This window comes from Clarias gariepinus, chromosome 18 (assembly GCF_024256425.1).
Source record: "Clarias gariepinus isolate MV-2021 ecotype Netherlands chromosome 18, CGAR_prim_01v2, whole genome shotgun sequence".
NCBI classification, from domain to species: domain Eukaryota; kingdom Metazoa; phylum Chordata; class Actinopteri; order Siluriformes; family Clariidae; genus Clarias; species Clarias gariepinus.
Window position 1 is genome coordinate 24356002 of NC_071117.1, and position 26266 is coordinate 24382267.

The window sequence follows — 26266 nt, forward strand, 5'->3', positions numbered from 1 at the left end:
GTCACATAGCTAAGAAAGAGATCAGGGACATGTTACAAATGTGTAGCATTTGTTGCCTCCTGCTACAAACTGCAACAATGTGTACGACACAAAAGCAAGGATTATCACCTTAACACCTTTGTACTCACACGTACACAGGGTTTAAGGGATGTGATTATTTAACGAGGAAATAGAGAGATGTTGAATGCTGGAAAGCAGGAAGTGAGCACCAGTGTGAGAGTGAGACAAAGAGAGTGAGACAGTGTGAGAGTAAGACACGGAGGGAGGATGATAAAGAACGATGGATGGTGTGATAGTGTGAATGAAACACTTTATCTGTCTCTGCATCTCTGTCGGGGTTTGTACCTGTCAAATCCATCAATGCCGTCGCACGCTCCATCACTCCGCAGAGAGAGAAAGACAGAAGGAGAGAGACAGACGGCTCTCGGATAACAAGGAAGTGAAAGGTAGCAAAGACATGGGAACGAAGGATAGAGAGATGTGTAGAGATGTGTAGAGATGTGTAGAGTCCTACAATCATAGAGGGGTGGGATGATGAGCTGTGATGTCCCAGATTTGTTTCACCGAATAAAAATGCAAATAAACACATAAAGAATAAAAATGACATTTATTTATGTTACTTTTATATTGATTTGCATGTATAAAGTAAAAATAAAAATGTAAGAAAAAATAAATGTAAAGACAATAAAGAAATAGGAATTAAATGAATACTTTCAAAATTATTTATTTATTCAATTCAAAGTGGAAAAAAAAAGTTTTTATTTCAAAATAACAAGGAAAAAATGAAATAGATAAAAGAAAAATAAACTGCTAAGTAAATAAATATATGAATGAAAAAAAGAAAGAAAGTGAGAAAGAAAGAAAAGCAAAGTAATAAATAAAAATAAAACATGAATGGAGAATGAGAGAATAAGTGGGTAAGGAAAAAAGAAAAATCGTATTAAAAAATAAAACTGAAAGCATGAGGTGAAAAAAGTCAAATTTGTTAATTTGTCAAAGAACGAAATGAAAGAAAAAAATGAAAAAAAAGAAATTAAAGAAAAGAAAGATCAAATGAATAATATGGGTAAACAAAATACAAAAGGAAATAAATATATTAAAAGCAGCGGTGCATGTGGTAAAATAGAATATTACAGTGAATAATACGTTTGTATTTAAAGAAAAAAAGATTAAATAAAGACAGAAAATAAAAATAATTAAATGGAGAAAGAAACAAGGGGAAAAATAAGTATGCATAGAAGACAAAATACAGGATGGCAAATGAAAGATGGTAGAGAGATAACAGAAAAAGTGTAAGTAAATAAGAAAGAAAGAAGGAAAGAAAGAAAAAGAGGAAAAAAGAAAAAGAGGAAGAAAGAAAGAAAGAAAGAAAGAAAGAAAGAAAAACAGAAAGAAAGGTTAAGGAATAATACAATGGGAGAAAAATAAAAGACAAAGGCGAATGCATGAGAAAAGTTATACTTAAATATAGAAAAAAAAAACGAAGAAAAACAAAATAGGGAAAAAAATGAAACAGAAAATAATAGAAGGAAGACAAAAACAATGCAAGGGACAAAAAAAAAAAGAAAAGGCAAGAGAGGTATGTATAAATGGAAAAAGAAAGGATGATAAAGAAAGAAAGAAAGAAAGAAAGAAAGTGTAGAGGAGGAAAAACAGAAATATAATAGAGGAAAAACATAATGTGGCAATGAAAGCGATAAAATGTGTGTGTGTGTGTGTGTGTGTGTGTGTGAGTGCAGTTCGCTGAGAGATTCCCGCCCAACTTTACACAGATGTGGTTATACAGCTCGTGCTCCACCTGCTCCGTCCCCGGTTTCTGCGCTTGTGTTTGTGTGTATTTTTACCCGCTTCTTCACAAGGACAGGAAATATCAGGGAGCTCGCGGTGGGCTCACAGTCGCCTCGGGTTTCTGCTCCACATCAAAACCGCGCGATTAAAAAGAAATGAGTCACTAAAATCAATGCGGATCACTTACACTGCGGTGACAACAGGCTCGCTAACGGCAACGCGAGCTGAAAACTTAATTAGCCATGAAGATAAGCAGAACACAAAGAGAGAGAAAACGAGAAAGCCTGACCTGTACATATGCCCAGTGTTCAATCGTTAAAGAAATGCTCAAGTTTCAACATTTTATATAAATTTAATGTGAAAGCGCAAACTACACATTTAATGAACTTTTAGTTTAAAGGTAGCTTCTTCGCCTCAGTGCTAGTTTGTGCAGTGTAGAGTTACATCCCAGTTTAGCAGGCTAGTTTATGCTATAGACTGAGCAACATGATGCTACTTAGTGTTTAATTTAGTTTAACATAATGCTAGCTTGTGTGTTCGGGCTGTTTACTGTAAAGTCTGGTCTGTTAGCATAATTACTATAATGCGAGTCTGTAAGGGTGTAATAATGTGCATCTTGCTTAATATCATATAACCCACTATCCTTCCTAAGAAGAAAAAAAAATCTGGATATGTTCAAGGCTACTCTGTATGCTAGTTAGCAATCCTGACTAATTTTTATATCTTTCTTTTAATTATTCATGAGTAAACACGCTATTAAGCTACATTTTAGTTTTAAGCCACTTCAGTTAGGTTTAAAAATTCTTCTTCATCTTCAGTTTTTCACAAGCCAAGATGCTTGCATATTAGTGCATTAACTGTTTAGCATATAAGCTAAAGAAAAGCTGAAATAGCTATCAAAAGCCTCAAGCGTGTTAGTTTGTATTCTGTTTACTATACAGCTAATTTTCTTTAACAATATGTTCATTTTAGGATTGTTGATATAAAGCTAGTTCATGTTTTTGCATGTTTACTGTTAGTTCATGTTTTAGCAATTTTAATATAATGCTAGTATATGTTTTAGCATGTTTACTGTTAGTTCATGTTTTAGCATGTTCAAGGTAAAGCTAATTTATGTTTACTGTAAACTAGTTCATGTTTTAGCATTTCTGATATAAAGCCAGTCTATATTTTAGTATGTTTACTATAAAGCTAGCTGGTTTTAACCTGCTGCTAGTAACCTGAAGCGGTTTGTGTTTTAGCATGTTTCATATAAAGCTAGCTTGTATTTTAAACTGTTTACCATAAAGCTAGTTCACACTTGACATATTTGCTATAGTTTGCAGTTTAACTTTATTTACATTATCATGTAAAATTATTATTGATTTAGCAAGAAAAAGGTCAGGGAATTGTGCTTAGTGTGCTGTGATGAATATCAAGAGCTAGAAACCCTAGGACATGCCCACAGCTTTTTTTTATTTTTTTTCCTTTTTTTTTCTCATGTCAAAGCTAGGATAGGATTTAGGTGACAGCTCTCGAGGTGATGTTGAGGATTTTTAAAGTTCATGCCTCCTTCGTAAGTACGAGTCCCTGTCTTAAATCTATCACAATATTTTCACAGTAAAATGTCTCCAGTAAGTCTTCTGTTTCTGGTGTTTGATATTTAAGACAATGTCCAGCTGCCTGATGTCTCGGCCGCTCTGCTGACCCCCGGCACTCTGGGGCACGCTTCCAGTCTGAGCTCTCATCTTAAATTTTTTAAGCACTCAATCTGCCAGTTTGGGATCTGTGACTTTATAGCAAAAGCTTTTCATTTTACTGAAATGGAAAGTCTTGACACGGCCAACTCGCTTAAAATGTTCTTTACTTTTTGGAAAAAAAAAAAATAGACTTAAATAGTGAAGGTCACAGACTCACTCAAGAGATTTTCTCGGAGGACTAGGGGGATGGAGATTGCATGAAACTTTCGATTTGTTAGAATTTCCCACAGATATTTTTTTTTTACTCTTAACTGAGCACGTAAACTCACATTGTATCAGATCAGCGGCCATGCAAACTGTTCAACTGAAGTCTATAATCAGATTGATTATAATAATAATTGAACATTTCCTGAATAAGCTTACCATCTGAAAAAAATGCGTACAGTTCATTTTTTGGAACTTTACTTTATTGCAAGCAAGAGCAGGCAATGGGACAAGCAGCTTAATACACACTTGCTATAAAGAGCAACACTATAAGTGAGCTCTGCTGTTTCTCTAAACTGAAAAGCACACGCAGGGCCGTCCCGTGGCACGGGCGACATAAGCGGTCGCCTAGGGTGCCAGACACCACGGGGGTGCCACATGAGTGGTTGTTGTTGTCCCGCTGAGGAGAACTTTTTTAAAAATAGTACTACTGCACTCCTGCTATGTTATATAGATTTAAAACAGCTTGTCTCTATGACTTTTTAATATTTACATCCCGAGACATCTAACTTTATTTATCAGCTTTGCCAGTGTTTCGGATACGCTGACACCCTGAGTATGTGAACAGTTCACCTCGGTTCTGAATCACGGTTAATAACAGTGTTGTGCAGCTTAAATTTAGTGGCAATCTGGGACATTCCTTTCTTTCTTCCTTTCTTACTTTATCAAAAAATGTATTCAAATTTAATTTCTTTCATTCTTGTCAGTGAAAGTATTTTTTTCTTTCTTTTTTCCCCCACTATCAGGGTTGCAGGGGCCCTAGAGTCGATCCCAGGAGGCTAAGGGCACAAGGTGGGGTACACCCTGGATAGAGTGCCAATCGATCACCGGGCACACACTTACACTTATTTACACACTACAGGCAATTTGGGAACACCAGTTAGCCTAATTTGCATGTCTTTGGATTGTGGGAGGAAACCAGAGTACCCGGAGGAAACCCACCAAGCACGGGGAGAACATGCAAACTGCGTGCAAACAGAGATGGGAATCGAGCCTGGCCGAGAATCGAACCCCGACCCTGGAGGTGCAAGGCGACAGTGCTAACCACTACACCACCTAGTCACTGTTTAATCTATTTTTTTCCCTCATCTTTAATATTTTGGGTATGACTTTGGTTAAAACCCACCAACGACATTGTAGCAACTGTACTGTATGTCAAAATAAAATTCTAGTATAAATTCTGGTCCACTTCCAAACACAACTGTGGAACTGATTCAAAATCTGTTATGTGTTATGAGCTATAAATAATATGTAAATTAAATAAAACCCCATTAAAATACATTACTACTGACAGTAATAAATTCGGCGGTGACACTGTTATGTAATTTGGGCTTGTTACCAGACCAAGAGTTTGATTCCTCCAGCAGAGTGTAACTGCTCCCATGTGTCTTTCACACCACTTCGTTCTTCTAGTGTGTTTGATTTCAGTATTCACACAGAGTTCTCTGGATTTTTACTCTGTGGACCAAAAAAAAAAAAAAAAAGAGAAATGACTTTTCTCAGTGTATCTTTAGTCTGATTTCGGTGTGTGAGTGAAAGAGGACATCCATGTCTCCTTGAGTGTGTCTCCTTGTCCTCTCCTTTCAGGGCCAGAAAAAGAAAGTGATGCGGCGCAGTAATGATGTCACAGAGCTGTTCATCATCCCAATGTAACACACACACACACACACAGAAAATCTCATTATCGCCACAACAGATCAGTACACAGCGTCTGATATCGATCTCCATATCAGTGAGACGAGTGTGTAAACCGTCCTGTGGGGTTTTAATTACTTTGCGGTCCGATGGCATGGACTGATGATGTCACACCATTTTTTTTGTTTTATTGTAGTCTTAAAAGCACACGAGGTTTACGGTGCAAGTCGAGTCCGCTGCATTAACCCGCTATAATGAGAGGATATTTTCGCACTGCTTTAGTCATCTAGGAGATGTTTAAATGGGGATTAGCCAAGGTTTCGTACGGTTCAGTGTTTAAACTACACTTCTGTAGCTCTGCCTCCAAGAACTATGGTGGTCAAAAGGTTGTATATTCCTTCTTTACTTTCTTTCTCCAGTCTTTCTTTTCACTTTCAATATTTTCACATATTATTTATTTATTTTATTTGTTTTCTGTCTTTTCTTTTTCCAATTTTTCCTTTTTTTCAGTTTTTCCTCTTTGTCTTATTTGTCTTTGTACCAACTTTATATCAGTTCTTTTCTTGTATACTTTCTTATGTTTTCTGTTTAAATTTTAATTGTCGTTTTTTTGCTCCTTGTTGTTCTTTTTCCTCTTCTTCTTCTTCTTCTTCTTTTCTTCCTCTTATTCTTAGATGAGTTTGCCATTTAATGCCTATAATTTTTTTCTATCTGTCTTTCTTTTTTTCTAAATTTACCCAATTTTTTTTTACCTACCCAATTTACCTAAATTGTATAGTCTCTAAAATGTCTTTTCACAATTGATCAATCAATCAATCTTTTTACATCCATGGACACTATGGACAATTCCACGCACACCTTCCTTCATATCTACACTACATGTTTACGTTTACATCCTGGACCAGTGCACAAAGACACTTTAATAACCTTTGCACAAAGACACTTTGTTCTATGCATATTTGCACACCATCTTTCTTACAAAATATCAAAATTTCTCAATTTCTGAGAATGCTCTTGTACAGTACAGTATATTTCAATTTGTACAGTATATTTCTATTTTTCATGTACATCATATTTCTATTTTTTATTTTTAGTTCTATTTTTCCTAGTTTAATTTAATTTTTTCTATTTATTTTTTCTATCTTATTTCTTTTATTCATATTTATTTCTATTATAAGCTTTAATTCTCTTTTAGGGTCACTGGCAGTCGTATATGCATTTCACTACATTTCGTACTATGTATGACTGTGTATGTGACAAATAAAATTTGAATTTAAAATGTCCATAATTAGTTTAAAAAGTGTCTGGAAATTGTCTGGAAAGTGTTTGTAAAGTTTCTGGAAAGTGTCTATAAGGGGTCTATAAACTATAAATTGTCTGGAAAGCGTCTGAAAAGATTTTATAATGTGTCTAGAAAGTGTTTGTAAAGTTTCTGGAAAGTGACTATAAGTGGACTATTAACTTTCCAGACACTTTTTAGACACTTTATATACAATTTATAAACACTTAATATACACTTTATATAAAGTGTCTGTAATATGTCTATAAATTTTTTATAAAGTATATATGAAGTTCCTATAAAATGGCTATAAATTGTCTGCGAAGTGTATGGAAAGGTAGTTGTTAAATTATTTATAAAGTTGCTGGAATGTGTTTGGGAAGTGTATATAAAGTGTCTATTAAATGTCTTTAGTGTCTTAAAAAATGATTGGAATTGTGTGTATAAAGTATTTATCAGAAAAACACAAAACCACAAAGAAGCATACCGGGTCAGAGATCAGACTTGTAAAAAGCATTTTCTGTAATGCTTTGGTTCTTTTTTCAAACAGTTTTGAAAAAAAAGTTAGTTTGTCGAAACAGCGCGATCATAGTTCCACCGTTTCAAGGTTGTCTGCCAAAACTTGCATTAACTTTTAAAAACATAGTGTCAGACGTGTCAGTAATGCAGCAATGGCATCAAGATGAAAACATCTTTTGTGTCATTAGTCAATTTTCCATTGACACCGAATGTTTCCTAAACCAGAATGTTGTTTATTTGCTCTGTAGCTAACTGAGCGCTATTGTATATTAAATTTTGTCAGATGATTTGATATGATTTCAAATGTACAGGGTTTTTTGCACCTACATTTCCCAGTAAGTCATTTTAGTTCAGTACAGTACGGTAAACACAAGACTTACACATCACAAAACTGTCCAAAAAAAAATCCATTGCACTGTAACACAGTAACACTATCGCACTATCGCTGCATCCCCCGTCCACCACATCCTGTCGCTCCCGTCCATCTGACCCGAGGTTTTCGCCAGAGTTACACCTGATATTTTCTCTTGCATCCTGCGAGCATCCTATGCAGTGCTCGGCTGTGATGTCATCGCACGCAGCATCCTAAGCAGTTACAGAATTATGCCATAAAAAGGGTAGAATATTCTAGAACTGTTTAACGTATTCATTAGCTTACTGACATTGCGTACTAAATGTGTATATGCCAAGCAATTTGAGCAGATATATAAGGGAAAGTGTGTGATGTGAGGTGTGTTTTTCGTAGCGAGAGCTGATGTTGTGTGTCACCTACACAGAGCGTAGGCTGGTCATTAGAGCCGCTCCATCATTACAACCTGATTACGCATTTATTTTAAGGGACGGAGGTTGTGCAAGTGTGTGTGAGTGAACGCTGCAACCCTTACAGCATAGCTATTATTCCTTTTATTTCCCCTGATTACTCTTCCTTCTCTCTCTCTCTCTCTCTCTCTCTCTCTCTCTCTCTCACACACACACACACACACACACCTTTTTCTCGTTCTGATTCTTCTTCATCCTCACCAGAATATATATTTTTTGTTTTTTCAAATTTCCTTTACAAGTGTTCACCCTCAAATGCGTAATAGTTTCTCTTTCTTTCTTTCTTTCTTTCTTCTACCAACATTATTTATTTCTGTCTTTTAATGTTAATTTTGTCACCTTTTTTCAATCTTAGTCCCTGTTAGTTGTCATCATATTTAGTTAACCTTATCCTATTTTTGTATAGTCTAGTTTTAGTCAGAGGAACCCTTGATTATTTTAGTCTAGTACAGTATTAGTCAATGAAAATGTAACATTTTAGCAATTATAAAGATTAATATTAATTAAACTTTTTATTTTTATTTTTTCAAAAATAATTATCTTAACATTTAAAATGTATCTTTTCATCTGATGTTTTCAGCTAATTATATTTCTTTTTAACCATTACAACAACTGCTGCATGTCCAATACTGTTTTTTTTTTCTTTCTTTTTACTGCAAAATAGTATGGGGACAATATACTGTAGTGTTTTAAAGATTTTTTTTTATCAGTTCTTTTTTTGAACAATAAAACTGAAATACGGTACACACTGACTTGCAAGTACTTGTTCAACCGATGCTAAGATGTACAGCAAAATAAGATGATTCTAAACTATGATTAATTATTTATTTATTTATTTTTTTATTTTTTTATTTCATATAACAATTTAAATGAAATGTTAAAATATAAACAAAAAATATGAATTTACCCACTTGGACTGTTGTAAGGCTATCTATGGGTCAATCATTTGCTTGATGGGTTTAGTGACGATTTAGCTCTAAAATAAAATACACTTTATATAAATCACAGATAACAGAACAAAATTACCACAAAGAAGCTGTAGACCTACCTTGAGATGTTTATGGTATACCTTGATGTGTCTCTTTAGGTTTGTGGTATTTCTCCCAGCAATTGTGTGCCCCCACTGTTTCCCATGCAATATTATTACTTTTTTGTAAAAAAATAATCAATATTAGCTTTTTACTTTGGTTCAATATGGAACAATGGGCCCAAATATCTAATAATACAGTGAAACCTTGGATTATGAGCATAATTCGTTTCGGAAGCGGGCTCGTATTCCAAAACCCTCGTAAACCAAATCGAATTTTCCCATAAGAATTAGTATAAACTCTAATTATTCGTTCCACAACCCAATTAAATAAATACATAAAAATATTAAAAAACACAAAATATATAAAATACATAAGTGTTTCTCTTTGTGTGCGAGAAGGGGGAGAGAGCTCCCCTCTCCCCCTTCTCGTCTTACACAGTGACTTTTCCTCCATTCTTTTCACACACATGCGCGCATGCAGCGGAAACACTGGTTTATCAGATAAAAATAAACAAGAAATCTCTCTAATGACACTCGATTGAGCGAGACACTAACTGTAATTACTGCTGTAAAGTAAAAATAAAACAAATTAACCTGCACTTTACCTTTAAAAAGAATCGTGACAGAGCAGTGTTTCTGTGTAGAGCAGAGAGAAAGAGTATGTCTGTGTCTGTGTCTGAAAAGGTGAAAGTAGGAGGGGTCTGTGTGTGTGTGTGTGTGTGGCACGGTGTCCAATGACGCGTGCACACGCACAGACACGAAGAGCAGCCTTAAGCAGAGAAAGAAAATGGATTTTTAACCTCTCTAATTAGACTTACTTTTGCTTTACACACACAGATACGCACACGCATGTGTTTACAGTGTTATAGTAAACAGTACACGCGTGCACGGATGTTGATTATACCAGTGAGAGACGAGCACTAAGACCCAGCAGGGGAGACGATTACCCACAATTCCGCAGCTCAAAAAAGAGAAAAAACGTTGGCTCAGCTGTGATCATGTGACGCTCGGCTTCAATACGAGAAGATCATGTGTGATACATGATATTCGGTTCTGGTAAACCTTGGACTTGTTCGTTTTCCAAGTCAAAAATTATTAAAAATCTTTGCTCGTCTTGCGGAACACTCGCAATCCAAGGTTGTACTGTACTGCTGTGATGACGAGGAGTTAAAGATGACTGAGCTTGTAACATCCCATCACTGCACACGCAAACTACTCCTGATATGCCGCACGCATATCAGACGCACCCAAGACCTTGGTCCTTATTAAATTAATTCTTTCTGCTTAAAAAAAAAAAAAGATTTATAATTTTTTTGTTTTTTTCCTTCTTGCTTTGGCTTGTGTTTTTGTTTTGTCTGACTTGTTACAGTAATTTACTGCTCGATGAACAGTGCCCCTTTACCCAGCACAAACTATTTCACTTTTACGCTTAACATTCAGAAGCTATAATAAAAGCTTTCCTGGTTACCATGACGACTAGCCTGCGGCTTTGTCCCAAACCACTGCACTACCACAGCAAATAGTTAAGTTAAAATAGAACACCATGCACAGGTGTAATTACCACAAGCGTGTGACATACTTTCAACATGCTATTTAGCACAGAGGTATGGAGGATTGGGACGAAGCCCACAGAGAGGGACGTTCATGTTTAGCCTGAGGCCGCTCACTTTAAAACATGGATGCAGAAATTAGTAGGTCTGTTAATTTAGCGTTGGTCGCATGGGGACGCCTGTCCTTTTAGTTTTAGCCTGGAGATAAAGAAGCCGTCCCACTGCACACAGCGCCCTCTTGAGACTGCGCACTCTCTGTGCAGCCTCATCCGGTTGGCAGAAGTTGATGCGCTGATGATGTCTCTTCGCAGTTTATTATTAGACACTGAATGTCAGACAGGTGACCTCTGTTTTAAGATCGGGATGTAACAGGAAATACCGCTTCATTCCATCCCCATCCTAAATGGATAGATCATTCTCTCTCTCTTTGATTATTAGTCACTTCACATTTCAGTGTGTGTGTGTGTGTGTGTGTCCTGAGAGTGACTAGTCCTCTCCCACAAACTCCGTCTCATTGCTGCTGTTCCGAATGTTGTACAGAAGAGCAACTGAAGAATAGATGTTTTGTCATTTACGCTTCTCAGTTTCCTGATGGCTCGGTTTTAATGGAGTAGGAGTAATTTCCGCCAAGACGCTTTCAGAACGAGCAGCTTTCCGTTTTCTGCTACAGAAATCAATGATCATTTCCGCCGGATTAGACCTACACGCATGTTTTGTCATCTCTTGTTTTGTCAAAAGATAACAAGACATGGGCACTCTTTTCACGGACTCTGTCCCAAACCACATACTAACGTCAACTACAGAAAAACAAAACTACTGAACGACAGTTAAAGTTTAATTTTAATAAGAGGATTAACAAAATCACTTTTTACAGAAGCGCTGGGATTTCAACTGTACATTATAAGATAAAAAAGTTTCATACTTTTTTACATTGTTTTAAAGTACTGACTTTTTTAAAAGCTTAGTTCTGACTTATATATAAGCACTGAGGTTTTTACAGTAAATCATAAAAGTTCTGACTTTTTACTTTTAGACAATAAAAGTGTTGACTTTACTTTGATCATTAGCTACTGATTTTCTACTTGTGGAAAAGTACTGACCCTTTACTCTTATATAATTAGATCTAAAAACGAATCAATATTTAGTGGTTTACTTAAAGGCAATTAAAATGCCATGTATTTATTTATTTTTTAACTAGTGATGTACTTGTAAAAAAAAAAAAGTGCTGACTTTGTAGACAAAGTAATGTTTTTTTTTTTTTACTTGTAGACAATTACATTTTACTTTTTTTTTTATAACACCGGGGTTTTAAATGTACGTAATAAAATACTAACTTTACATACTTTTTAAACTGTCAGCCCCTCCTACGTTAAATACTGACTTTATATTTGCAGATAGTTATAATTTTATAATTGTAGAACAATAAGTACTGATTCATTAAAATAAAAAATAAAAAATGCTGACTCTTTACTTAGATCATTAAATAACATTGGAAAAAAAAAAAACTATAATAATAGCCTATAATAGTTAGAAAAATTAAAGAACTGATCTTTTACTCTTAATTAGATCTAAAAACATTTCAATATTTGATGGTTTACTTAAAGACGATTACAGGCTTATTTCCAACTACCGACATATTTACTTCTGAAAATGTGCTGACATTTAGTTTTAGACAATTACTGTTTGTTTATTTTTTTTTTTAACTTGTAGCCAATAAAAGTTCTGGCCATTTGCTGACAGAAAACCTTTTTTTTTTCTTTTTTTTACTTGCAGGCAATTAAAGTTCTGGCCTTTTATTTGCAGATAATTAACGTATTGGCGGTTTACTTGCAGACAATAAATGTGCTGACTTTTTACTTGTAGAAATTAAAATCATGGCTTTTCCTTTGTAGATATTTAAAGTTCCGACTTTTCCCTTGTACACAATAAAAAGCTGACTTTTTTATTTGTATGTAACAAAGCAATTGAATTTCTACTTGTGTAACATGATGGTGCTAAATTTTTATTTAGAGCAAAAATTAAAGGACTTACTTTATCTTGTAAATCACTAAAGTATTGCTGGTTTGCTTGTAGATAATAAATGTACTGCATTTTCACTTGTAGATGATACAAAATATTTACTTTTTACTTATAGACAAATAAAGTCATGAGTTTTTAACTTGCTAACAATAGACAGGTTTTTTTTATTATTATTATTACGCCATGCCAACAATACGGGCAATTCTTAAAAATCTTGTACCATCCAATATACCCTAAGGCCCACATTCCACTGAGCCAAATTTGCTACCGACCTCTTTTAATGTCTTTCCGGATTTATAATCGTCTCTAAAGTCGTTCCGGTCAGTACCAGTTCGGTTAAATCATGACGTCACATCGAGCTGTTAATGATTTAAATAAATTCATAATGACATGAAAACGACCCCACAGCACATTTTGACAAGAGCAACATAGACGCATTATCGACATAATAACGTTTCAAAAGCTGACCTTAAGGAATTTAACGATGTTCCCGGAGCCCTAAATAATTGATAATGAAACTGTTCTATCACTACTGACATAAAGCGAAATTAGAACGACGCTACTGACTATTACAAACTATTGTGTTAACAATATGGTCATGACCTCATATGGACAATAACAGGTGCCGACCGACAGACAGAGACCTACAGTATATCCCACCTGCACACTCTAACATACACAGGTACTGTATACTGTAGCCGGAGCGGGTCGGCAGGAGGCTCCGCCTCTTTGTGCGCTTCAGGTAAATAAAAATAAATAATATTTGCGTAATCTCGTTGTAATTCACACACTTCCTTAATAGTTTGATCCACAGTGTCACTTTATGTTTGACTGCACAGTCAAATGTATGTATATATTTTTTATCTGTTTATTTGTTAGAATTTTTTTTTACTTGATTCTGAGCTTCAGCAGAACGAGTGTCATCATACATTACACATAATGTGTGTTCTTTTTTTATTGTGTTTTATCCCTTGAATTTTATCGTGAATATAAATAGTGATGCACTGTTTTGTGTGTGATTAAACTCAATGCAGATGATGTAGTAATTTTCTCTGTCCTCTTAAAATAAAACTAAACCTGAGCCATGCAGGGTGCTAATTCCAAGCTTTTCTGAAAAGTTCGCAGCTACAGTATGCCACACATATATATCTTAGGAATAAAAATTATAAAACTTAACTTTGGTAATTTTCTCATTATTTTTATCAACAATTATTAGGAGAATTTTTGGCTGCTGAACAGGTGAGGAGGTGATAAAATCCGATAAGGACTCCATAAATGTGCTTAAAAATCAATAATGACTCGATAACACTTTATAAATCAATACCAAGGCATTAGCGAGGCGTTAATGTTGGGAGGGGGCAGCCAAAATTTTTAAATTTTAATTTTCTTTTCTTCTCGACAATAACGATGACATCAGAATTCATAAAGAGCCCGAAAAAGCCTGTAAACCCTTCTGTACCGAGCTCCCCGGTGGTTGTAACGAATTTGCAATCAGCTTAGTGGAACGGGGGTACAACATTGAGGTGGTTCGTAATGTGGCTACACTGTTATACCAAACACAGCCACAAGGTGACGCTTCCTTTTTTCGTTGCCAAATCGAATAGAAACATGAGCTGACGTCCTCATTCACGTCTTATATGTGAAGCGTGAAAACGTCACATCACTTTGTGTATTAAAAAAAAGAGATGTTTTATTATAATATGTGCTGTCTTGTAGGAGGGAAGTGTAGCGACGTGCAGCCCGTCAGCATGCCAAAATTAAAGCCAGTCAGGTGTCTTAAAAATAAGTCACTCTAATGAATTATAAACAGCAAACATATTTTGTTCTTGCTTGACTTATATTATACATAAGTTTAATTGTTATTAGAATGTTGTTAAATGCTGTCAGTCACGGTCATTTATTATTAGTGCTGCTGAAAATACACTTATTGAATAAAGAGCTGGACTCTGTAGTACACTCATAGAACAGTACGCACTGGCCCTTAGTACAGTTACAGTGAAACAAACCTCCCATGTGGTTCTGAAAATCAATAGAATGCACAAATTGGCATATTTTCAACAACAGTCACGCGACAGACAAGGTGCTGCTGAAATAACAAAGAGCTCGGCCTCGCCAAATCAGCACCGGAAATTACCAACCAGAAGTCTTGTGTCGTGGGAAAAATAAATATACAAAGATTTTAGAGTGCGTGCAGAAAGCCTTAATCATCCTCTTTACAGAAAATACAGTATTTTACCTGTATAAAACTAAAGCGCTGATTTTATTTATTTATTTATTTATTTATTTATTTATTTATTTATTTTAAATGATGTACTTTTGAAACCTTTAGCTCGTTAAAGTATATAATTAAGGCACAGACTTGTTAGCGGAAAATAAATGTACTGACATTTTACTTGTAGACAACGGAGTGCTGATTATTAAATAAGTAATCATTAAAGTACTGACTTTTTAGTTGTAGATTATCAGTCTAATGATTTCCACCTGTAGAAGACGAATGCGCTGACCTTTTACTCGTAGATCATTGTTGTACTAGTGATGTACTCGTCTGCGATTTATAGCGCCGCATCTTTATTTTTTGATCATAAACTTATTGTGGAACTGATTTTTCCGTTAATGAAATGAATTAAAGTGCCTTAATAATTAGAAACTAAAAAGACTTAATAATTGAAGATAATTAAATTGATGAATTTTTCCTTGTAGACAATTAAAGTGTTCACTTTTTTTATTTTTAATTAGATATAAACGGTAGATATATTTTAGAGCACTAACTTCTTGCTAGTTTTACTTTTGAGAGTCCAGAGGAAACAAGGGGGTAAGCTTAGAGGAAATGTCGGACATGAACGCTAAGATGCTTAGATAAAACGCTGTAATTCTCTTGTGTCCAATGAGCAGCTGAGAGTCTCCACTTTGGCTAAAGTCTGTGTGCTAACCAAACAGACAGAGAGGCTGCTGTTCCATTAGGCCGCTCCCTAAATCAGCCCTCCACCCCCCTACACACACACACACACACACACACACACACACACATAGATATGCACACATACACAAGTGAAAAGGTTGAAATCAGAGCATGACCCGATCAATAAGGCCTTATCAACAGATCCTAAAGCTGAATGTCACGATTGGCTTTTAGGAATGACATAACAACACCACACATGCACACACACACACACACACACACACATACGCATAAATATTCAAAAGACAAACGGATTCTCAGCGGTGGCAGCGTGACCAAGCAGCGTCAGGGTCGATGGCTTTTTGTGAACGAGACACACACTGATTGAAAATCAATAGTGAGGAAAATGAAAAATCTGCTGAAATGTCACGGGACAAAGGAGATGAAAAAAAACTGATACGTATACGAGAAAAGTGTTAACGCCTCAGTGTTTTAGCACGACATGACACATGAGACAGTATTACTCATGTATTACTGTAAATGCTGATTTGTGGTTATCCTGGCTTGTAATCTGTTTTTTTTTTTCTTTATTAAACAGTCATGGCGACATCAAGCAAGATAACGAATGAACGCGGGATTAGCTAGCTACTGTAGGGAAGCTGAATACGTTACCCTACTCTGTAGCAACATGACATTAATGTAGATAAACTTCACTGTATCTGCACCAGCTACAGTAAATAGTTAGAATTATTAATATGGATAGGATATTTAGGATTAAAATTGATTTTTATTTTAATTTAGGCAAAAACTAAATAGTTTGCTATAAGTGAGAGAGAGAGAGAGAGAGAGAGAGAGAGAAGGCGTGACAGTACCGATGAAGACGTTCCACTCTGGGTCCAGGTCAGCGTGATTAGCGAGGCAGCCCTTCATAACGTTCTGACAATAACTACTGCACGGCTTCAGGTCCACAAACCCACCGCAGTAGGGACAATAGAGCATCCGCGTCAGAGCCTTACTGCAGCCCGGAGAGACGTTCACCTGGAGACAGGAAGTAGAAAAGACACGGAATAAGACATACAGATGAGATTAGACCGTCAGACTTCTGATTGGGTGGATTTCAGTCTCTTAACATGGACAAGTAAGGGCCAGAATGAAAACAAACACCCATAATTTCAGCGGGGTGTGTGGAGGTTTGGATTAGTTATATTTATTTAATGACATAAAATACAATACAATCAGAGGGATCACCCACAAGCACACACAAACATGGAGCCACACCCACCTGTTATGAAGACTATTAGGTTTACAGTTTGTCCCACAGAATAACAAGTCTGAGACACGTCTATCTGCCAGATTCTAAGAAACCCCGCCTTTTATATTTGAAGACATGTCCTTCTTTTACAGACTAAGACACAACCACCTGTTACATTCTTCTTCTCCTTTTTTTTTCTGAATGATGCATTGGACAAATGAAACAAAAAGAAAAAAGACAGAAAGAAAGAAAGAAAAAAAGAAAGGAAGGAAAGGAGATACCCCCTAAAGAAAAAAAGAAAAGAAAGACAAAGAAAAAAGAAAGAAAGAGAGAGAGAGAAAAAGTAACAATTATGAGATAAAGAAAGGAAGGAAGACACCCGCTAAAGTAAAAAGGAAAGAAAGAAAGAAAGAAAGATGGTTGAATGATGCATTGGTGAAATGAAAGTTACAATCTTCTTCTTTTTCTTTTTTTTTGCTGGTTTGAATCCAGTAAATTACATTACTGCCAACTCTAGGTCTCACTCTCCCTCATCCTCCCGGACTTCTAAAGCCGATCTGGTCTTGTTCTGTGTCTCAAACTCTTCGTCTACTTTCCCCGACACTTCCACACACTCTTTCTTCTCGACATGTTTCCTCCCAGCACCACTCTGTGCCTTTAGTTGGAGTTCTGTAAGTGTGTAAGCATCACCACCACCTATAGAGCTCTTTCTCTTTCTCTCCTCAGCTTCCCTTCTTAGAGCCACTGTATGTCACGACCACCTGTTCATTCTAAGACACACCTATCTGTTAGAATCTAAGACACGCCCACCTGTTATAATCTAAGACACGCTCATCAGTTACATTTTAAGACATGTCCATCTGTTACATTCTAAAACGCACCAATCATTTACAATCTAAGATGTGCCCACCTGTTACACTCTAAGATATGCCAATCTCTTGCATTATAAGACACGCCCACCTGTTACAATCTAAGACACACCCACCTGTTTTAGACTAAGCCATGACCACCCTAATTTTTAGAGCTACAATCTAAGACACGCCCACCTGTTACATTCTAATACACACCCGTTTGTTACATTCTAAGACACGCCCACATGTTACATTCTAATACACACCCGTTTGTTACATTCTAAGACACGCCCACATGTTACATTCTAATACACACCCGTTTGTTACATTCTAAGACACGCCCACATGTTACATTCTAAGACACGCCCATTTCAAATTCAAATTCAAATTTTATTTGTCACATACACAAACATACACAGTACGAAATGTAGTGAAATGCATTTGTTACATTCTAAGACACGCCCACATGTTACATTCTAAGACATGCCTATTTGTTACATTCTAAGACACGCCCATCTGTTACAATCTAAGACACGCCCATTTGTTACATTCTAAGACACGCCCACCTGTTACAATCTAAGACACGCCCACCTGTTACATTCTAAGACACGCCCACCTGTTACATTCTAAGACACGCCCACCTGTTACATTCTAAGACACGCCCACCTGTTACATTCTAAGACATGACCACTTGTTCCAATCTAAGACACGCCCACCTGTTACATTCTAAGACACGCCCACCTGTTACAATCTAAGACACGCCCATTTGTCACATTCTAAGACACGCCCACCTGCTACAATCTAAGACATGACCACCTGTTCCAATCTAAGACACGCCCACCTGTTGCATTGCAAGACACGCCCATGTGTCCTACACTAAGTGGGCTCTGTTTCAGACTCTACAGCTGCGTGTATTTCATTTCTTCATTAATTTTGGTTTAGTGTGTTAGCACAGCCTCCTCCAGAGCTCACTCTAATTTCCAGCTACACATTGTGTGTGTGTGTGTGTGTGTGTGTGTGTGTGTGTGTGTGTGTATGTGTGTGTAAGGGTGTGCGTGTGTGTGTTTGTCCTTCCTGTCATCGTTGCTCGTTCTCTCGTTTACCCGCCACACGCCGTGCTACACGTGTTAGCCTTCGCTGTGTAATTGAAAGTACAAGAAGCGGAGCGTGTTAGCTGGAGCACACCTCGGTGCACAAAGATAAACACGTTCTGTCCCCGGCTGTCTGATCTCTCATCACATCAACATCCACATCCACCCATCTCTCTCTCTCTCTCTCTCTCTCTCTCTGTCTGTCTGTCTGTCTCTCTGTCTCTATTTTGCTCTTGTCTCGTTTTAGAGCTTCAGATGTATTTTATAGCTAACTATGTCTTGCTCCACTTTCAGTCATCACTCCCTTTTTCTTTCTCTTCCTTTTTCCTTTGTCTCTGTCTTACTAGAGGTGAAAGAAATGCTGACATTTCAGGCTTTATTACATCCTTTAAAACCCTGATGTGACACAGTTGAGAAGTAATCGTATTCTATGTACAATATCTTTATTCTAGTTTATAGTGTGAAGAGTTCACTTGTTTATTTGTAGCCCTTTGGCTGTTGGACATCAATGGACATAAAAGAAAAAATAAATAAATAAAAGATGTTCATTGTTTTAAGTCTTTAAAAAAAGAGAGGAAGAAGGGAACAAGGAATTGAGAGGCACACAAAAGAACATGGGTTGAAGGTAAAAATGGAGTGAGGAAGAAAAAAAAAGAAAGATGAAGAAGTGGAGGGAGGAAAAAACAAAGAAAGAAAGAAAGAAAGAAAGAAAGAAAAAGAAACAATTATTAGATAAAGAAAGGAAGGAAGACACCCGCTAAAGAAAAAAGGAAAGAAAGAAAGAAAGAAAGAAACATAGTTGAATGATGCATTGGTCAAATGAAACAAAAAGAAAAAAGAAAGAAAGAAAGAAAGAAAGAAAGAAAGAAAAAAGGAAAGGAAGGATGGGAAATACCCCCCAAAGAAGAAAAGAAAGACAGAAAGAAAAAAAGAAAGAAGGAAAGAAAGAAAAAGAAAAAAAGAAAGAAAGAAAGAAAGAAAATATGTATGGCATTACTAGAATTATATGTGATTACATGACTATATATATATATATGTGAAAGATGCATTACTATCCTCTCAGAACTCCTTTAAGAATTGCTCATTAGCTAGCTTTCTAACAAATCTTTGGAAATAATTGCATAGACTCTGTGATCCCCGCCAACGTAATAACAGCCCACACGCAGAATAAACTACATACCTAATACAAATCTGCATCTTTTAATGTAAAAATCCCACAAACATAAGATTACATTTGTAGGAAGTTATTACAATTTTGAAAGCTGAAGATTTTCACCTTCCCACAGATGTAACAAATCTCTGAAATTCAATAGCTGTTTATTATGTTTGTGGAATTATTACATTAAAAGCTGCACACCTGTATTAGGTTAGTGGTGTTTTTTTTTGTTTTTTTTTTGGTGTGTGTGTTTATCTGGCGCTCAATTGAATACACTTATTAAGTGTTAAAAAAAATAAATAAGAACATGACCCAGCTATCCAGCATCAGATAGGATAAGTTATTGTCTTTTTTACGTAAAAGGTGTATAACAGTACTAATAAGTACACTGTAAAATAAAAAAGACTAATTCTACACATTTTTTATATAATTGTTGAAACTAATTATTGTTGTTTTACCATTATTGCTCTTTAATGTTAATAAAGTAATGTTTATTTAAATTACAGAAGTTACATTGTCACTCATTAGAAAAGCAAGGAGAAAACTGTAAATAATACTTATCTCTAAAGATACAGTATGTTTTTATATCGTTTGACTGGAACATGACAATATTTAATCATATTTAGACACCAAAGATATTATTATTTACAAAACATTAGTTTTTATTTGACATGACACACAATTAATTAGTGAAAACAGTAAATGTTATGTTTTATGCTTAACATAGAATAAAAGCTTAACTCTTAAAAAATGTATTAAGTGGTAAAGTTTGTTTTGCATCTATTTCTCCATAGCTTATATGGCTAATAACGTGTACACCACACTTTAATATCATTTACAGTTTTTTTTTTATGAATTGTGCATTGTTAATTTGCCTTACAATGTGCTGTTCTTAATTAACTGCTATTTTAAGTAATTTAAAAAATTTATAGAAAATACTGAATTGTGCTGCAATAAGTGTTTAAATAAAACTTAAAACATCATTAATGCTTATCATTATTATTTTTTTAATTTTCATTCATTTAAATGTAATGATTGGTAACATGTTCCTCTATTAATTGTACAAATTCAATTTAACATTTTACAAATTTATAGCTTCATATGAATGTTATACTTTTTTATATAAGATTCCCATGAATCTTATATAAAATTATTTATATTTTTGTTATACTTCACAGACAAAAAGATGTACTGTACCAGTGGAGAGTAGCAGTGACCTGTGGCATGTCCAGTAACTGCTCATGGGGCGGACCTTAGGAATGCAGTGTGAATACCGAGAGATGATTATCTATCCTCCAGTAAAAGGCAATGCATTATTATCACAGCAGAGACACAAGTATCGTCAAGTGTGTCATTCATACTGTTTTATCTTTCCAGTACAGACACTGACACTCCTGATAAGAGAACGCTTATCAAGAGTACTTTAAATAAGAGTTTGTTGTAAGACATGTTATAAATGACTTTGATGTGGAGCTTACAGAGGTAATTGATATTTTTTAAACAATAGCCATGTAGCGAAACTATTTACCTGTGACAACCTTACTGCAATGTCTGTAGTACTAGGATGTTACCCTTAATTAATTATTTCCCCCTTAATTTTCAGTATGAATTATCATAAATTAACCATAATTTACATATTATTATTATTATTATTATTATTATTTAGGTAAATTTCTGTATATTTCCGTCACTGGACCTTGGTGCATATTTTTCTTGTTAAATGGCAGCAAATTAAAATCTATTCTTAACTGTAAAATAAAAGTTAAATATTGTAGTTGTGGCAAATTCAATAATTTTTTCTTTTTATGTTTATTTTCCCAACACTAATATTTTCCATAATGTTTCTGGTCCCGTGCTGCCAGATTTTGACCATTTATTACAATGTATGTGAGCTAACTATCAAGCAAAGCATGTTAGGTTATTAGCCTTGCTTGCTGACTTTACTGATATGATAGCTGCATTGCTCCTGAAGAGAAAGCAATGGGTTAGCCTGAGTCTTCACATTTATATTCCCCATAATTATCTCAAAAAAGTGTGTATGTGTGTGTGTGTGTGTGTGTGTGTGTGTGCACTTTGCATATTTCTAATGATTCACTGAACTGAAATGGCCAGCTTTACCTCCAATTGATTTCCATCTTATCGATTTAACTAAACAAATAGGGCTATGACGAAGTGGTGTACAAAACTGACCAATTAGACTAGGTCCCCATCCCCCAACACACACACACACACACACACACATGCAGAAGCTGGTTCTTGCTAAGTGTAATTACAACAACATTTAATTTATATATATATGTAAATTGTAAATATATGTAAATTTTGACGTTCCAGAAAATATTTGCTGAAAAAAAGCGCTAACAAAGATACATGATAGCCTGTGGCTTGCTAGCAAATTAGCTTGCTATTAAGCATGTTTTCAGTCTTTATTTGTGCTTTATTTTATTTTGTTTCATTTTTCTTTATTTTTATGCCACACTGCACTGTTAAGTACTTTCTTACAATTATACCTAGCTTAGCTAGCTTGAGGAAGAATCCCACTACTGGGAGTGTAAGATTGCCCTAGCATGCTAGTTGTTATTATTATTATTGTTATTATTTTTTTTATTACTCTTTCTCAATTTTGGTTTTAGTAAATAATTTTGTTACTCATTAGGGTGTTCAAACAAATTTACTCTTGTTACAAAACTGTCCGCACTCAGAATGGATTATATTAGCACTAGCTGTTGCTAGTAAGATGTTGCTAATGTTGCTAACTGATTAAACTGATTAAGAGCAATAAACAAAAACAAAAATCACTAATCTTTGTGATTGTGGATATTTACACACAGAACTCCCCTCAGAAATCCTGTCAGATTTGTTAGTTAGTTTGGCTAACAAATTCGGTACGTGTTTAGCAGTAGTGTGGCGCAGAGAGATGTACCTCAGCGTTAAACAGATGGACTTAAATCCTCAGACGGCGTGACAGACTCTGAATCCAACCAGGCACAGTAATCCATAATCACACACACATACACACGCACACTTATTTGTGAGATTTGGTGCTGTTTGGCTGTGATATGATCAGCATAAACCCTGCTGTGAATCAGGATGAACTTCATTCATTCTCTCCTGTTTAATATTCATGTGTAATTTATATTATTCAATGTGTGTGTGTGTGTGTGTGTGTGTTGTAGTGTAGAGTTTCTGAGATTAACAGCTCAATCCAAATGTGTGAATGTCATGGTGCATGAATGTAGGTCATGGAATTAGACCATGGAAGAAAGATGTCTTAAATAATATCTTAGTCACTACATAGTGCCAATATGGCAAATAGGATATGTCTTTTGGAACATGTCCACCTTGGACTGATGATGGTTATTATGTGACTGTGTAGTGAATAAGGTGTGGTAGTTTGGGACTTATCCACAGAGGACTGGTGATTTTTAGGGGGTTTGGAACAAATCCATAGTGGACTGATGATAGTGTTTGTGTGGTCTGGGACACACCTACAGTGGACCGACAATGGTGTTTATGTGGTTTGGAACACATCCACAGTAGCCTGACGTGATGTTTTTGGTTGTTTGGGACACATGTACTGCGGACTGACAATCGTGTTCATGCAGTTTAGGCCGCATCCACAGTTGCCTGATTATGGTGTTTATGTGCTTTGGGACACATCCACAGTTTATGGTGTTTATGTGGTTTGGGACACATCCACAGTTTATGGTGTTTATGTGGTTTGGGACACATCCACAGTTTATGGTGTTTATGTGGTTTGGCACACATTCACAGTAGGCTGGTGATGTCATTTGTGTGGTTTGGGACACATCCACCATGGACTGGTGATAGTATGTGTGGTTTGGGACACATCCACCATGGACTGGTGATAGTATGTGTGGTTTGGGACACATCCACCATGGACTGGTGATAGTATGTGTGGTTTGGGACACATCCACCATGGACAGGTGATAGTATGTGTGGTTTGGGACACATGCACCATAGACTGGTGATAGTATGTGTGGTTTGGGACACATCCACCATGGACTGGTGATAGTATGTGTGGTTTGGGACACATCCACCATGGACAGGTAAAAGTATGTGTGGTTTGGGACACATCCACCATAGACTGATGATAGTATGTGTGGTTTGGGACACATCCACCATGGACTGGTGATAGTATGTGTGGTGTGGGACACATCCACCATGGACTAGTGATAGTATGTGTGGTTTGGGACACATCCACCATGGACTAGTGATAGTATGTGTGGTTTGGGACACACGTACAGTGAACTGACAATGTTGATCATGCAATTTTGGCCACATCCATGGATGTTTGATAATGATGTTTACATGGTGTTTGACACATCCAAAAAGGACTGATGGTTTTTTTTTTTTTTTGGTGGTTTGGGACTGTCAATGGTGTTTGTGTGGTTTGGGACACATCCGCAGTGGACTGGTAGGGCTATATGCTTTTATAAATTGTTAGCTATATCACAGTAGACTTTGTTGCAAAGAAGAAGAAGCACATTTAGGCACCAAATGAGCGAGTACTTTTAGGGAATAGGGAATAAATGACATTTAAGACATTGTGATGGTTTGTGCTTCCAGTCTGCTATCCCACAATTCCCCTTTGAGGGGAAAAATGAGAACACCCCCTTCAACACACACACACACACACACACACACACACACGCAGACTCCAAATCCCAGCTAAAGACATTTCTAGCCTTGGGCCAGTGCTTTAGTATTACACAGACAAGTCTTTAAAATTGAGTCCCCAGAAGAAGGAAGTGAAAACATGTTAACGCTAATGCTTAATGTCTTTAGGCATCAGAGAGAAAGTGTTAAACTCCCTGATCCCCTCGTCGGTCAGACATATTGCGGCTGAGCATCATCCCATTTTTTCATCTGCATCCAAATTCAAGCCAGGAGTCAAACAGCCTTCAACTTAGCAGTGTGTTAGCGTGCTTAGCCTCAACACTGCTGGCACTGCTAAAGGAGAGAGTCACCGGTCCATCTGTCAGCCCGAGGCGCAGTTACACATCTCAACCTAAAGCTGAATGTCACACAACTACACGCGAAACATTACAAAATGTTGTTGAGTCACAAACATTGAACCGGTCGCAGCTCTATCACTTGCTCCCTCAGCACATACAAGATAATGAAAAAAAAAAAAAAAGATAGGAAGAAAAAGAACTAAAGGAAAAAAGGAAGGATCTTAGAGGAAATTAAAAGCAATACAATTTGAAAATAGAAAATTAAAATGAAATTAAATGATTAAAGGAAAAAATAATGCAGAGAATCTATATATAAGATAGAAAGAATGAAAAAAGAAAGAAAGAATGGAAGGAAGAAAGAAAAGGAAAAAATTAAGGAAAGAATGGAGTGAAATGAAAAGCATGGTTTGATGTTAAAACTTGAAAGAGACGGAATTTAATATGGACACACTGATATTTTTTAAACAGTTTGTGTAGAATTAAGCTGCAGAATCAAACTGGTGTGTGTGTTTGTGTGTGTGTGTGTGTGTTCCTGTGTTCATGCTTGCTTAATGATTTATTTGCAGATTCTATGCGCGTTAATCTACCTGTTAGCAGCACTAGCCTCGCGGTGCTGAACTGATCGGCGGTTTTTGGCATCAGTGTTTTCAGCCAAACTGTTCCTTTCAATGCTCAGACTCATGGCTCTGTCCAGACACACTCCATCATCCTTTTTTCTACAAATGTGTGTGTGTGTGTGTGTGGGTGTGTGTGTGTTTTATCAGCAGAGCGAATGTGTGCTGAATACAGAGCAGCATGAGGAAATGCTGTGTGTGTTTAAAGAGGCGTGTGTGTGTGTGTGTGTGTGTGTGTGTGTAATGGAGGAGCGGCGATGAGCAGGCCGCCGCTTTTCCATTCAGACCTGCAGTCTCTCTTTTCATCAGCCGCCTCAGAATGAAGTGCTAATTCAGTTTATCTCTCTCTCTCTCTCTTTCTCTCTCTCTCTCCTCTTTTTCTCCCTCTCTTTCTCTCCCTTCCACGCACAGAGCACAAAAAAGACATTCAAGCTGGGGCGTGTCTCATTCTTAGGTCAGAGAATCATAGTGTCCTTTAAAGACTTGAATCAATTCCAATAATTAACATCATCGTTAAAGTGAATCTTATTGGCTGAGAGCAGAAACGTCTAACCAGCCTTTTGCTTACCAATGTTGGTTAATTAAACTCTAATTATGGTTATTAATTTAGCTTTGCCAAACCCAGTACTCTGATTACAAATCTTTCTATCTGAAATAATTCTTCAGGCAGAATTTATTACTGCTCTTTGATTATTAATTTTGTTTGTGCGTGCTAAGACTGGAATCCGGATGCTCAAATTGGATTTCATTTTCTTTTAATTTATGCAAACTACTTTATTCTTTTCCAAATTCATTATGTTTGTTTATATTATAATCATCTTAGAACTGTCAGAAAATTGACC

General features: G+C 36.1%; 1 protein-coding gene across 2 annotated transcripts in view; it reads right to left on the reverse strand.

Annotated features, from left to right (window-relative positions):
- The window catches only part of gpc6a (glypican 6a), a 152782-nt gene that overhangs the window by 31780 nt on the left and 94736 nt on the right, over positions 1-26266 (reverse strand). For both annotated transcript variants that reach the window (XM_053477046.1, XM_053477047.1), the window contains exon 4: positions 16354-16519. In XM_053477046.1, the coding sequence (XP_053333021.1) occupies positions 16354-16519 (166 nt within the window). The remainder of the gene's footprint in view (positions 1-16353; positions 16520-26266) is intronic.